Raw genomic sequence first — 16,041 nt, forward strand, 5'->3', positions numbered from 1 at the left:
TTGGGGAGGTTGAGGGTGTTACCTGTGACCATGTATCTGTTGGAAGTCCTGGAGGACAGGGTGCCTCTTAATCTCTAGAAATTTCTTAATCTCAACGACCCTCTCATCATTCAATAGATTGTGTTATGTCATATTCCAGAGTTTATGAGTGTTGGATTTTTTTGTGTTTTTGATATGTGCCTTAAATTCACTATTATCAGATAAAATACAAATAATTATTTCCATCTCTCTATACTTTAGAAGACTTCAATTCTTTCCTACTATATTATTTCTTTTAAACAATATTCCTTGGATACTAAGTTTTTGCTCTGTACTCATTGGATAGATTATTTTGTAGCTTTTTGATGAATGCACTTCATCTAGAATGACATTTAATGCTGATGCTTATTGGACTATGTTTTACAAGGATGGTGTGGATCAGCTGAGGCCATGTAGACAACATGACTTCAAAAAGGATAGAAAGTATAATGAGGGGAAATGCAGAATGGTAGTAATGAAACGAAGTTAACTTACTTTGAAGGTTATGAATCATACTAGAAAATCTGATTATTCATACTGAGGATTCAATAGAAAGCTAAGTGGTTGAGATAGTAAAAGCATGGGGCAGAACCTTAGCTAGTTGCACTGTTCTGTAGCCTGAGAGTCTCTTGTTGCTAGGCAGTTCAATCTAGAACTCAACCCTATAAGAGAAAAGAATGTGGAGACCAATATTCTCTTTGTCATGTAAAGTCACAAGAAAAATCTACCCTGCAGATGTGACATTAAGCAACTATCAATAGACAAGGTTATGGACATTATCACTTCACCTGCTAGTAAGTCATTCAAGAATTAACACTAGGGATAGAAATACAAATATTTAGAGTATGAGTTCACACAGAAACACACACCATGATTCTTATTTAGTATTTCAAACCATAACCAGATAAAAGAATTATATCTGTCTTCTTTCCTATTCTACTCTATTTATTTGACTGGGCATTCTAAAACTTTATAATGTGTGGTTACTCTGCTTTGAATAACACTGAGTTAGACACTACATCAGAAAAAATGTCAGGTAGAATGGACGGTACATAGATTGATGCATTTGATGAAGCTATGGAAAGAAAACAATGGAGAAAAGATTTTGAAAGTCAAATTTAAGGTGTTTGTAATGCATTGCACTATGTATCTGTATGAGAGAAGATGTTAGAGTCACTCCAGAGTTATGAAATGTTGAGTCATTGTACTATTTATTTTCCATAGTACAAAGCCAATCCAGATCATATAGTTTTGTTTTCTTTAGAAGAGTTTGTGGCATTTTAAGAATAAATTATGATGAAGTCATATGGATTAATTATCAAGAGTATTACATAGTAGTGATTAAACCTTTCAAATCAGAACAAAAACTAGTATTAAAAATTATCAAAGGAATGAAAATATATTTTCTTGGAAATGGAAATATAAAAAACAATAATATATACCCGTAGTTCAAGCTCTTGAATGGGAGACAGAGGCTAAAGGACCATGAAATCAAAGGCAGGTAAGGTGATATACTTAAAAACAACAACATGAAACCCACAGATATGGAGAACACCTGAGGGTGTTATAACGGTACTCACAATTTAGAATTTTTGTCCTCAATAGATTCTTTTCTCTTCTTTTCTGCTATGATCGTTTGGATTTTGCACAATAAACTTAGTGTGTGTGAAAGTCCTGTGTATGTATTTCTGCATGTGTGTTTGTGTGTGTTGAACGCAAAAAAAAAAAGTAATGTGAGCAGTATTTACTATCTCTGCTACATAAGGTGAGACTATAATTCATTGTTGATAATTGAACAATTTTATTTATTATATATATATATAGAATGTGTGTATGTATATTTATATTTACTGTTTACTGACACCTTTTGCTTTAAATATTTATTGTAGCCATATAAACTCATTTATTTAAAATTCATGAGTTCTCTGTCTAGATTCAGAGAGCACCAACCTTGGAAAATTAAAATTTTTACTTACCCCCATCCTTTGACTGTACTTCAACTGAATTAAACAGAAAATCTAATGCACTTTGTAGAGTCATGCCTTTGAACAAACCTCAGCCATTTAAGCTCACATCTTGTTCTTTCTCTTCCACTGTGGCCTGCCCATACTGAAATACTCCAATTTCTGTCTTTTCATTTAGTCCTGCTACTCTAATGCATCCACTCAGTCAGAAGACAGACCATTAAAAGCCAGCACTGCATGCAGACAAGACAAAGGGCATCCTCCTTTGCTGCCACAGAGGACAACATAGCTATGGATAAGGCTGTGGTATACACAAGGATACCTCATCTGTACGTCTGGCTAGAGATATTGAATATTCTTTCATCATGGCCCTTGACTGGGTATGCTCAGCACACCAGCCTCCCAGAAGTAGTGATACCCTTACGGGTCACAGGCAACAGACCAATGTGGGCTATGGGATGGCTGACCTATAGCCTGCATTTTGGGGGCCAGAAACATTTTATTCACATAAAGGCCAAGAAGTTCTTGGTTTCTAGACTCTTCTCTGTATTCACCTACACTAAGCAAGGTGCTCTGCACAAGGACCAGCCTTATGTCCAGAATGATTGCTACTACCATGGCCATATGGATGGAGACCCAGAGTCTATGGTTGCTATTACCACCTGTTATGGAGGCTTTCAAGGAATATTACAGATAAATGGCACAGTCTATGAAATCAAACCCAAGAACCTTTCTTCCACATTTGAACATTTGGTTCAGAAGATGGACAGTGAGGAGACAGAATTACTCCCCATGAGATGTGCACTGACAGAAGAGATAGCAAGGCAAATGAAACTTCAGCAGAATGAGAACCCCACTCTGATGCAAAGCCACTATGAAGGATGGTGGACCCACAAGAGTTTTCTTGACCTGGCATTGGTTGTTGAACGTGAGCGAATTCGTTATCATAACAATAACACATCACGTGTCTTAGTGGAAGTATTCACCATTATCAATATAATAAATAATATTTATGAGACACTGGATGTTGAGCTAGTTTTACTTGGAGTTGAGATGTGGAATGAAAGAAACCACGTGCAGGTACGTAGCATAGAAGAACTCCTAGATGAATTTTGTATGTGGAAGGCTCGCAGCCTTAATTTTCGAATTCCAAATGACATTGCACATATTTTTGTGAATCATGAGTTTGGTATTTACCTTGGTTTAGCCTATATTGGAAGTGTCTGTGTGCCATCTCATAACTGTGGAGTTGATCGTCTGTTAGGAGGTAATCTTTTTTATTTTGGACGTATTATAGCACATGAGATGGGTCATAATCTGGGTATGGAGCATGATAGCAGCTCATGTACATGTGGAAGAAAGATTTGCTTAATGGCTCCAGCAGACAATGGTATCCCGAAGTTCAGTAACTGTAGTTATTCTTACTACTGGGCTACATACGCTACTGCCAAGTGTATGCGCAAGGAAAAGAAGTCAAAAGGCATCCTCCGAGGCAAGCTCTGTGGGGATGGAGTGGTTGACGATGGAGAACAGTGTGATTGTGGATCTGCAAAAAGCTGTGCAGATGATCCATGCTGTAAGCCCAGCTGCACCCTCAAAGATGGCGCTGCCTGTGCTTTTGGGCTTTGCTGCTTATATTGCCAGATCATGCCAGCAGGCACAGTTTGCCGACAAGAGGTCAATGAATGTGATCTTCCAGAATGGTGCAACGGACATTCACATAAGTGTCCTAATGACGTTTATTTGCTTGATGGGAGTCCCTGTAGAGATGGTGGCTACTGCTATGAGAAGAGATGTAATAACCGAGATGAACAGTGTAAGCAAATCTTCGGCAAAGAAGCCAGGAGTGCAGATCACAGTTGCTACAGAGAACTCAACACCCAAGGTGACCGTTTTGGCAACTGTGGTGTGATCAGAGATGCATACTTAAGATGTCATGACCCAGACATCCTCTGTGGCAGAGTTCAATGTGAGAACGTAGCACACATTCCATTTTTGAGGGACCATTCCACTGTACACTGGACTCACCTCAATGGTGTCACCTGTTGGGGGACTGACTACCATTTTGGGATGACAATCCCTGACATTGGTATTGTGAAAGATGGCACAGACTGTGGTCCAGAGCATGTGTGTATTAATAAGAAGTGTGTCAGTAAGTCAATTTGGAGAAGTCAGTGTTCACCTAAGACATGCAACATGAAAGGTGTGTGCAACAATTTACACCACTGCCACTGCAACCTTGGGTGGGACCCACCACATTGCCTGAAAAGTGGCCTTGGAGGGAGTATTGACAGTGGCCCTCCGAACTATACTGAAAACTATACTGAAAAGAAACACAAGAAAAGTATTGGGCTAGTAATTCTTTTTTGGATTCTTTTTGCTTGTTTTTCCGTATTGTTCATTGTGTTCCTTTTTTTCTTGAGGAGTTACGTAGAACTACCTATGAGTGAAGAACCCAAAGTTCCCACCCCAGAAAACAAAGAAGATACCAATGAAGTAATGAACACTGAAACAGAATAACAACAATTTGTAATTTCAAATGTCATTATCAAATCTTCCTCCATTTCCCATGTTCTACCATGTGTTATCTTGGTATGTGAAACACTGTATGTTTCTGAATTCAGTGACACAAAGTCCTAGAGATATTTAGTATTTCAGCATGAAATACCTCATCATTCAATAAAGCTATGATCATAGTACGATCATAACTCACGATCTTCGCTCTCAGCCGCCTTAATGCTTCATGTTCTTTTACAGTGTTGTCAGTGAAGGCCCACCCTAGGGATCCTATAAGCCTGTGGTTTTGATTTTGCCTCTCTCAGTTCCAAACCAGCTCCTTATTATTTTGCTTATCACATGGGATATGGGCTTCTTTGAGTCCTGTTTGCTCACTGGTGGACCTCCCTAGTAGAACTCTTCTGTAGGGGAGTTTCAGGGAGGTTGGAAACCTGGGGGTGGGGGTGGGGGTGGGGGTGGGGGTGGGAGTGGCGTTAATTAAAGCTCCTATAGGTGTTGCCTCACCTGGCTAGCATCAGAATCTTTATTTGGCCTTTGAATACAGCATGTGACCTACATCATGTGTTTATCCACTGAAAGTGTTGTCTTTAGTCACATTGGACAGCCACTTATTCACTTAAACTTGTATCATGATGGGGACTCTAGCAGTAGATATCAGTGCCTTTTAACCTCTGGCTGACACCCACCTCATTGTCTAATGAGTGGCTGCAAGATCATATTGATAGTTGCCCATAGAGTAGACAGTGCTTCTACCAGCTTCCTACAATATAGTATTGGCATCTTCAAAGGGGGGAAAAATCAGCTGCAAAACAATCTACCTCCAAAGGGCTGAGTCCTGGGCCTTGGAGCCTTTTCTGAATCTAAAAGGTTTCAGCACAAAGCTGCCAAAGCCCTCTTCAGAAAATGGGGTTCCACACTCAGAGCTGAATATCCTTAGTCTCTTCATGCTGACCTCCAGTCCAGAGGTGATAAAGACACCATATATTTGGCAGTGTGTGTGTCTCTCAGGAGCATATTGTGCCATGTCTGGATGCTGAGTAACATGTCACATCCTTTAGTACACTGGAGAACAAAGAAAGGAGTCACATGCAAGAGAAAGTTTTTTTTTTTTACATTTTCAGTAATAAGTAATATAACCTTGAGATTTTGCTTTGCACTTTGCATTTAGAATATCTTAAGGCCACTAAACAGATGTTATTCTTACTAGCAACTCAAGTAGATTGCAACATGTTTTCATCTGAGAGTCACAATTTGTAATTTTTTTAATTAATTTATTTTTTACGCTCCATGTTTTATTGTCCCCCACCCACCCTCCGACTGTTCCCCATCCCATACCTCCTCCCCATTCCCCTGTCTCCACATGGATGTCCCCATCCCCCACGCCACCTGACCTCAAAACTCCCTGGGGCTTTCAGTCTCTTCAGGGTTAGGTGCAACATCTCTGAATGGATAGAGACCAGGCAGTCCTCTACTCTATGTGTGTTGGGGGCCTCATATCAACTGGTGTATGCTGTCTGTTTGGTGGTCCAGTGTTTGAGAGATCTCAGGGCTCTAGATTAATTGAGACTGCTGGTCCTACTACAGGGTCACCCTCCTCAGCTTCTTTCAGCCTTCCCTAATTCAACAACAGAGGTCAACTGCTTCTGTCCATTGGTTGGGTACAAATATCTGCATCTGACTCTTTCAGCTGCTTTTTGGGTCTTTCACAGGGCAGTCATGATAGGTTCCTTTTGGTGAGCACTCCATAGCCTAAGTAATAATGTCAGGTCTTGGGACTTCCCCTTGAGCAGGATCCCACTTTGGGTCTGTTGCTGGACCTTCTTTTCCTCAGGCTCTTCTCCATTCCCATTTCTTGCAGTTCTTTCAGACAAGAACAATTATGGCTCAGAAATGTGACTGTGGGATGGCAACCCCATCCCTCACTTGATGTCCTGTCTCCCTGCTGGAGGTGGACTCTATAAATTCCCTCTCCCTACTAGCATTTCCTCTAAGATCCCTCCCTTTGAATTCTGGGAGTCTCTTACCTCCCAAATCTCTGATGCATTTTGGAGGTCCCCCACCCAACCTGCTCTTTCCTGAGGTTGCCTGTTTTCGTTCTTTCTGCTGGCCCTCAGGGCTTCAGTCCTTTTCCCTCACTCAATACCAGATCAGGTTCCCTTCTCCCCTCTCATTCCCACCTCCCCTGACCCCGTCCACTTTCCCTCCCAGGTCCCTCCCTCACTTTCTTCTCTCTCCCAAGTGGGACTGAGTCATCCTCACTTGGTCACTCCGGCTTGTTGATCTTTTTGAGTTCTGTGGACTATATCTTGAATATTCTGTACCCTGTTTTGGCTAATGTTCAGATATTAGTGAATACACACTGTGCATGTGCTTTTGGGTCTGAGTTACATCACTCAAGATGATATTTTCTAGTCCCATCCATTTGCCTACAAAACTCAGGATGTCCTCATTCTTAATAGCTGAGTAGTATTCCATTGTGTAAATGAACCACATTTTCTGTATCCATTCTTCTATCATGGGATATCTAGGTGGCTTCCAGCTTCTGACTATCACAAATAAGGCCATTATAAACATAGTGGAACATGTTCCCCTGTGGCATGGTGGGGCATCTTTTGGGTATATTCCCAAGAGTGGTATAGCTGGGTCTTCAGGTAGATCTATTTCCAATTTTCTCAGGAACCTCCAGAAATCATTCCAGAGTTGTTGTACCAGTTTACAAACCCACCAGAAATGGAGGAGTGTTCCTCTTTCTCCACATCCTCTCCAACATGTGTTGTCACCTGAGGTTTTGATCTTAGTCATTCTGATTGGTGTAAGATGGGATCCTGGGGTCATTTTGATTTTCATTTCTCTGACCATTAAGGACTTTTTAATTGAATTTTTTTTTTTTTTTGGTTTTTCGAGATGGGTTTCTCTGTATAGCCCTGGCTGTCCTGGAACTCACCCTGTAGACCAGGCAGGCCTCGAACCCAGAAATCCACCTGCCTCTGTCTCCCAAGTGCTGAGATTAAAAACATGCGCCACCATGCCCACCCTAATTTTTTTTATATTATATATTTTGATAATGTTTTCCACTTTCCTCTACTTCTCCTAGGTCCTCCCCACCCGAATTTGTGATCTTTTTCTCTCTTTCTTTAAACAAACAGACAGACAAAAACCCCACAAAAAATGGAAATCAAGATTACTAAATGATTAATAAGACAAAAAATGCCCATACATAAAGCAAAATGAGTCGAAACAAAAATCCACAGAAATGGCATTGAGCTTCTTTTGTGTTGGATGACTATTCCTTAGCAATGGGTCGGCCTGAAGTTCATAGAACCAGTGAGACTTTATTGGTGAAAACCAACTTCTGACAGTGGGTATTAGTTTCAGATACCTTCTTGTTTAGCAGCAGGAGCCTTTGTGACTTCCCCTGCTTAAGGCTGGAAATCTATCTTGAACCTATGCAGGCTGTGCTTGCTGCTTGTTTCTGTTAGTTCATATGTGTAGCAGTCCTGTTATTTCTGGAAGACACTATGTACTTGGAGTCACGAGTCTGCTCTGGCCCTTAACATCTTTCTGCTTCATCTGCATAAATTTCCAAGCTTGAGGGGAAGGCATTGATGAAGCTACCCCATTTAGGAAAGAAGTTTGTTGGTTGGTTGGGGGGTTTTGGTTTGTTTGGGTTTTTTGTTGTTTTGTTTTGTTTTGATTTTGATTATTCTCAAGGATAAAAGAACCTCTGGTGGAATCACCATGCCAGACCCAAAGCTGTACTAGAGAGGAATTGTGATAAAAACTGCATGGTACTGGTATAGTGACAGACAAGTAGAGCAATGGAACAGAATTAAAGGTCCAGAGATGAACCCACACACCTATGTTCACTTGATTTTTGACAAGGCAGCTAAAACCATCCAGTAGAAAAAAGACAGCATTTTCAACAAATGGTGCTGGCACAACTGGCAGTTGTCGTGTAGAAGAATCATGTAGAAGAATACGAATTGATCCATTCTATCTCCTTGTACTAAGGTCAAATCTAAGTGGATTAAGGAACTCCAGATAAAAACAGAGACACTGAAACTCATAGAGGAGAAAGTAGGGAAAAGCCTCGGAGATATGGGTACAGGGGAAAAATACCTGAATAGAACAGCAATGGCTTGTGCTGTAAGATCGAGAATCGATAAATGGGACCTAATAAAGTTCCAACGCTTCTGCAAGGTAAAAGACACCGTCAATAAGACAAAAAGGCCACCAACAGATTGGGAAAGGATCTTTACCTATCTTAAATCAGATAGGGGACTAATATCCAATATATATAAAGAACTCAAGAGGGTGGACTCCAGAAAATCAAATAACCCCATTAAAAATGGGGCTCAGAGCTGAACAAAGAATTCTCACTTGAGGAATAGCGAATGGCAGAGAAGCACTTGAAAAAATGTTCAACATCCTTAATCATTAGGGAAATGCAAATCAAAACAACCCTTAGATTCCACCTCACACCAGTCACAATAGCTAAGATCAAAAATTCAGGTGACAGCAGATGCTGGTGAGGATGTGGAGAAAGAGGAACACTCCTTCATTGTTGGTGGGATTGCAAGCTTGTACAACCACTCTGGAAATCAGTCTGGCGGTTCCTCAGAAAATTGGACATAGTACTACCGGAGGATCCAGCAATACCACTCCTCAGCATATATCCAGAAGATGTCCCAACCGGTAAGAAGGACACATGCTCCACTATGTTCATAGCAGCCTTATTTATAATAGCCAGAAGCTGGAAAGAAGCCAGATGCCCCTCAACAGAGGAATGGATACAGAAAATGTGGTACATTTGCACAATGGAGTACTAGTCAGCTATTAAACAAAATGAATTTATGAAATTCCTAGGCAAATGGATGGACCTGGAGGGTATCATCCTAAGTGAGGATATCCTAAGTGATAATAACCCAATCACAAAGGAACTCTCACAATATGTACTCACTGATAAGTGAATATTAGCCCAGAAACTTAGGATACCCAAGATATAAGATACAATTTGCTAAATACATGAAACTCAAGAAGAACAAAGACCAAAGTGTGGAACAAAACACTCATGCAAGGAGTTACAGAGACAAAATTTGGAGCTGAGATGAAAGGATGGACCATCTAGAGACTGCCATATCCAGGGATCCATCCCATAATCAGCTTCCAAATGCTGACACCATTGCATACACTAGCAAGATTTTTCTGAAAGGACCCAGAAATAGCTGTCTCTTGTGAGACTATGCCGGGGCCTGGCAAACACAGAAGTGGATGCTCACAATCAGCTATTGGATGGATCACAGGGCCACCAATGGAGGAGCTAGAGAATGTACCCAAGTAGCTAAAGGGATCTGCAACCCTATATGTGGAACAACATTATGAATGAACCATTACCCCGGAGCTCTTAACCCTAGCTGCCTATGTATCAAAAGATGGCCTAGTCGGCCATCACTGGAAAGAGAGGCCCATTGAACTTGCAAACTTTATATGCCCCAGTACAGGGGAATGCCAGGGCCAAAAAGTGGGAGTGGGTGGGTAGGGGAGTAGGGGGGGAGGTTATGTGGGACTTTTGGGATAGCATTGGAAATGTAAATGAGGAAAATACCTAATAAACATACTAAAAAAAAGAAAATAGATCTACTGAAGACCCAGCTATACCATTCTTGGGAATGTACCCAAAAGATGTCCCACCATGCCACATGGTTCCACTATGTTCAATGGAGCCTTATTTGTGATAGCCATAAGCTGGAAACAACCCAGATATCCCACAACAGAAGGATGGATACAGAAAATGTGATTCATTTACACAATGGAATTCTACTCAGCTTTTAAGAATGAGGACATCCTGAGTTTTGGAGGAAAATGAATGGGACTAGAAAATATCATCTTGAGTGAGGTAACTCAGTCCCAAAAGGACATGCATGGTATGTACTCACTAATTAGTGGGTATTAGCAAAAAAAAAAAAAAAAAAAAGTACAGAATGCCCAAGATACAGTCCACAGAATCCAAAGAGATCAACAAGCTGAAGGGCCCAAGTGAGGATGCCTTAGTCCCACTTGGGAGAGAGAAGAAAGTAATCACACGTGGGGAGGGAGGGAGGCACCTGGGAGGGAAAGTGGATGGGAGTGGGCAGATTGGGAGAGAGAGAGGACCCTGATCTGGTATTGGGTAAGGGAAAATAACTGAAGCCTGGAGAGCCAGCATAAAGAATGGAAACAAGCAACTTTGGGAGGTAGGAGGTTGTGGGGACCCTGGAGAATGCACCAGAGATGTGGGAGGTGAGAGACTCTCAGAACTCAAAAGGAGGACTTAGATGAAATGCCCTACAGTGGGGAGAGAGAACTTAGAGAGCCCACCTCCAGCAGGAAGACAGGTCATCAAATGGGAGGCAGGGCATCCCACAGTCACATCTCTGACCCATAATTGTTCATGTCTGAAAGAATTACAGGGATGGAAATGGAGAGGAGCCTGAGGAAAAGAAGGCCCAGGGACAGACCCAAAATGGGATCCAGCTCAAGGGAGGTCCCAAGGCCTGACACTATTACTGAGGCTATGGAGTGCTCACACAAAGGAACCTAGCATGACCGCACTCTGGAAGACCCAACAAGCAGCTGAAAGAGTCAGATGCAGATATTTGTACCCAACCAATGGACAGAAGCAGCTGAATTGGGGAAAGGCTGAAAGAAGCTGAGGAGGAGGGCAACCCTGTAGGAGGACCAGCAGTCTCAGTTAATCTGAACCCCAGAGATCTCTCACACACTGGACCACCAAACAGATAGCATACACCAGCTGATATGAGGCCCCCAACACACATACAGCAGAGGACTGTGGGGTCTGTGTTCATTCAGAGATGATGCACCTAACCCTCAAGGGACTGAAGGCCCCAGGGAGTTTAGAGGTCAGGTGGGGTGGGGGTGGGAACATCCATGTGGAGACAGGGGGGTGGGGAGGAATGGTATGGAGAACAGTGGTGGACAGGGGGGAATAAAATATGGAGTATAAATAAATATAAAAATGAAAAAGAAGAATTTAGTACTGGGGGTAGAAGCATAAATAATTAGTCTGAGTTCATATTCAGGAACACACACCGTGCATCTTGTCTAGTGTTTCAAATGTTCACCACATTAAAAAAAAAACCTATATTACTCTGTCTTATTTATTTGACATTTTTAATGTATGGTTGCTCTTGCTTTCAATAACTCTGAGCTAGACAGTATATCAGGAAAAATTCTAGGTAGTAATTTCAGTACAGAAATTGATAAGTTTGATAAACTATGGAAAGAAAACAATAGGCATAATATTTTGAAAGTCAAACTTAAAGTTTCTATACTATACGGCACTATGCATCTGTATGAATGAAGCTGTTATAGTCACTCATGGGCTAGGACATATTGAATCATTGTATAAAATATTGTAGACAGTACAGACAACCCAGATCATATTCTTTAGACTTTGTTTTCCTTTGAGCATGTTGTATGACAACATATAAAGAATATATTATGAAGAATTTATATGGGTTAAGTTAATTATTAGAGTATCACATCACTAATAAGTCAACGCTTGTCATCAGAGCAACAACTAATATGTAAATTGCCAAACTGTCTTTCACGAAAAGTATAGAAGGCAATATGGTGGTACATGCTTGTAATCCTAGCACTTGTGTGGGAGCCAGAGGCTAAAGTCCCATGGAGTAGAAGCCAGAAAAGTTATGTACACTGAAACCATATCTTAAACCAGCAACAAACTAGAATAAAGAAAAACATGAGAGAATTAGGATGTTACTCAAAATTTAGACATTTTGTCTTCAAAAGCTTTTTCTCTTCTTTTCTGCTATGTTCTTTAGAAGTGTGTGTGTGTGTGTGTGTGTGTGTGTGTGTGTGTGTTTTGTATACATGTTGTCTCTTGTGAGTGTCTATGTGAATACATGTATAAGCACATCTGTGGGGACCACAGATAGATGTTGGACGTTTTCCTCTTCTTCCTTAACTTTATTTCAAGACAGGATCTCTTGTTGCACACAGAACCTACTAACATAGCTAGACAGGCTGTCCATAAAGCGCAAGTAGTTACCTGTTTCTGCTTATTCCTTTTTTAGCCTCAATTGCCAATATGGAGTTTACAGGCACAATTTATCAACCCTGGTATGTAAATATGAGTCTGGTGGTCCAAACTCAGTCCTCCTGCTTGCCCCCACAGCATTGTATGCACTTAGCCATCTCTTCAGTCTTGCAAGCCTCTAATTTTAGTCCTTGCTTAATTTATCCAAGCAATTAGGCAAGATTGTTGTTCTATAAATGAGATTGCTATTTGTCCTAAAACAAGGTTCCATATACCTACATTTGATGACACAACAAAGATTCAGGAGAATAAGTGCTGAAAAAACTCCAATGTTGGATAAAAAAAAGAATTAAATGAAAACTTCTTGATTTTACAACTAATATATTTTTTATTTAAATACAACAATAAAAAGAACATGTGAAAGAAAACACAATGTCAATTTTCAACTGGGTTCCTATATCTTGGTTTAAAATTTTTCAGGAAATTAATAAACTGTGGACCACAGATACAAATGATTCTAAAGCTATGGGATATGCTTGCAATTCCTCTGTCAGTGACTTCAGACTTCAGTCAAGGAGTCAGGCTATCTGATCTAAACTAGATTTCCAGGAACACAGTGTAAACAGGATGATCTCTGACTAAAGCTAACAGCAGCACTGACCTATGAGCAAGCATAATCAGAAAACTCCTGGACAGAAGTGTCAGGTCCAGTTAGGACAAGACATACCAATGCTGAGCTAAGCTGAGCTGATAATAACTGAAACTAATGTTAGCAGTGTTTACAGATCGCTTCTAAATGAGGCAACTCAACAATTCACTCTTGGAAATTAAAAAAAACATTTGTAATTATTCCATATATATGTATAATATGATCATTATCTACAGACACCATTTGCTTTAAATAATTATTGTAGGTATATGAACTAATATATTAAAAAAACATATTAACCTGTAAGTTCTTTATCTAGGTTCAGAAATCAGCAACACTGACAAATTTAATTCTAACTTACACCCATAGTTTAACTGTACTTCAAATGAAATTAAACAGCAAATGAAGTATACCATGTGGGGTCCCCTTTGACCAATACCTCAGCCATTTAAGCTCACACCTGGATCTTTCTCTTCCAACTTGGCCTGCCCATAACTAAGCTACTCCAATGTCTGCTTCCTTTTACCTACTACATCTAGCCTCAATGCTCTAATGTATGAATTCAGCCAGAAGACAGAGCATTAAGATTCAGGGAATATTACAGATAAATGGCACAGTCTATGAAATCAAGCCCAAGAACCTTCCTTCCACATTTGAACATTTGGTTCACAAGATGGACAGTGAGGAGACAGAATTACTCCCCATGAGATGTGCATTGACAGAAGAGATAGCAAAGCAAATGAAACTTCAGCAGAATGAGAACCCCACTCTGATGCAAAGCCACTATGAAGGATGGTGAACCCACACATGGTTTTCTTGACTTGGCATTGGTTGTAGATTTTGAGCAAATTCATTATCTGAATGGTAACTTGTCACATATGTTACTGGAAGCATTCATCATTGTCAATACAATAAATGAGATTTTTCTTACACTGGATGTTGAGGTAGTTTTACTTGGAGTTGGGAATGTGGAATGCAGGAAACCCAATCAAAATGAATACCATACATAATGTCTTAAGAGATCTTTGCTATTGGAAGGTGACCAAACTTAATTATCATATTCAAAATGATACTACATATATTTTTGGGAAACATGATTTTGGTGTAAAGAGAATGGCTTAGCCTATATTGGATCTGTTTGTGTAACATCTCATAATGGTGGGGTTAATCGTCTGGACGGATCTGATCTTCATTGTTTTGGATGTCTTACAGCACATGAATTGGTCATAATTTGGGTATGCAGTATGATGCAGGATTGTGTATATGTGGACATTATGCATGGATAATGGCTCCAAGAGCCATTGCCACCAACAAATTCAGTAACTGCAGTTATGCTGGACTTTAGAATCTTTGTTCCTAAGAACTGCATGCATAAAGAAAAGAAGATAAATGACGAGATCAAAAATAAGTTCTGTGGGCATGGTGTGATTGACAATGGAGAGAAGTGTGATTGTAAGACTTGGCATAGGTGCAGCATATCCATGCTGTATGCACAACGCACCCTCAAAAATGAGGCTGCCTGTGCTTTGGAGCTTTGTGGCATACATTGTAAGATCATGCCTGCAGGCACAGTGTGTAGTAGAGAAAAGGACAGTGAATGTGATCTTCCAGAATGGTGCAATGAATATGTATATGAGTGTTCTAATGGTATTTATTTGCTTAATGGGAGCCTCTGTAAAGAAGAAGAGAGATTTAATAACCAAGATAAACAGTATAAGCAGATCTTTGGCAAAGAAGCCAGGAGTACAGCTCAAAGATGCTACATGGAAATCAACACCCAAGGTGACCATTTTGGCAACTGTGGTATGATCAGAAATGCATACTTATGATGTCGTGATTTCTCTGGCAGAGTTCAGTGTGAGAATGTAACAGGCATTCCATTTTTGAGGGAGCATTCCACTGTACACTGGAATCACCTCAGTGGTGTCACCTGTTGGGGAACTAACTTCCATTTTGGGATGACAATCCCTGACATTGGTTTAGTGAAAGATGGCACAGACTGTGGTCCAGAGTATGTGTGTATTAATAAGAAGTGTGTCGACCTTCTGAGACTGCGCCATTTTCGGCTCCAGACAACCGACCACCTTCCTGGCCAAAGCAACACAGCTTCTGGGAAAGATCCTGTTTTGGGCCTTCATCTTCAGCTAGGAGGAGGTCCAAACACCAGATAACTGTGCAACTTCCCTGAAAGAGGAGAGCTTGCCTGCAGAGACTGCTCTGACCACTGAAACTCAGAGGAGAGAGCTAGTCTCCCATGTCTGCTGATAGAGGGTAACAAAATCACCAGAGGACCAATCTCTAAACAAAGACAACTATAACAACTAACTCCAGAGATTGCCAGATGGTGAAAGGTAAACGTAAGAATCTTACTAACAGAAACCAGGACCACTCACCATCATCAGAACCCAGAACGCCCACTTCGCCTAGTCCAGGGCACCCTAACACACCTAAAAAGGTAGACCGGGATTTAAAAGCATATCTCATGATGATAGTAGAGGACATAAAGAAGGACTTTAATAGCTCACTTAAAGAAATACAGGAGAACACTGCTAAAGAGTTACAAGTCCTTAAAGAAAAACAGGAAAACACAACCAAACAGGTAGAAGTCCTTATAGAAAAACAGGAAAACACATCCAAACAGATGATGGAAATGAACAAAACCATACTAGACCTAAAAAGGGAAGTAGACACAATAAAGAAAACCCAAAGTGAGGCAACACTGGAGATAGAAACCCTAGGAAAGAAATCTGGAACCATAGATGCGAGCATCAGCAACAGAATACAAGAGATGGAAGAAAGAATCTCAGGTGCAGAAGATTCCATAGAGAACATCG

The 16,041-nt window shown here is 40.6% G+C and overlaps 1 protein-coding gene and 1 pseudogene across 1 annotated transcript; both read left to right on the forward strand.

Annotated features, from left to right (window-relative positions):
* The first annotated feature begins 728 nt into the window (after positions 1-728).
* Adam25 (a disintegrin and metallopeptidase domain 25 (testase 2)) lies at positions 729-4,708 on the forward strand. The gene is made up of 2 exons (NM_011781.3): positions 729-812; positions 2,161-4,708. Exon 2 carries the CDS (start codon positions 2,220-2,222, stop codon positions 4,500-4,502), a length of 2,283 nt encoding a protein of 760 aa, NP_035911.2. The 5' UTR covers positions 729-812; positions 2,161-2,219; the 3' UTR covers positions 4,503-4,708.
* Gm8433 (predicted gene 8433) lies at positions 13,797-15,255 on the forward strand (annotated as a pseudogene).

Source organism: Mus musculus, chromosome 8, assembly GCF_000001635.26.
Source record: "Mus musculus strain C57BL/6J chromosome 8, GRCm38.p6 C57BL/6J".
Classification (NCBI taxonomy): domain Eukaryota; kingdom Metazoa; phylum Chordata; class Mammalia; order Rodentia; family Muridae; genus Mus; species Mus musculus.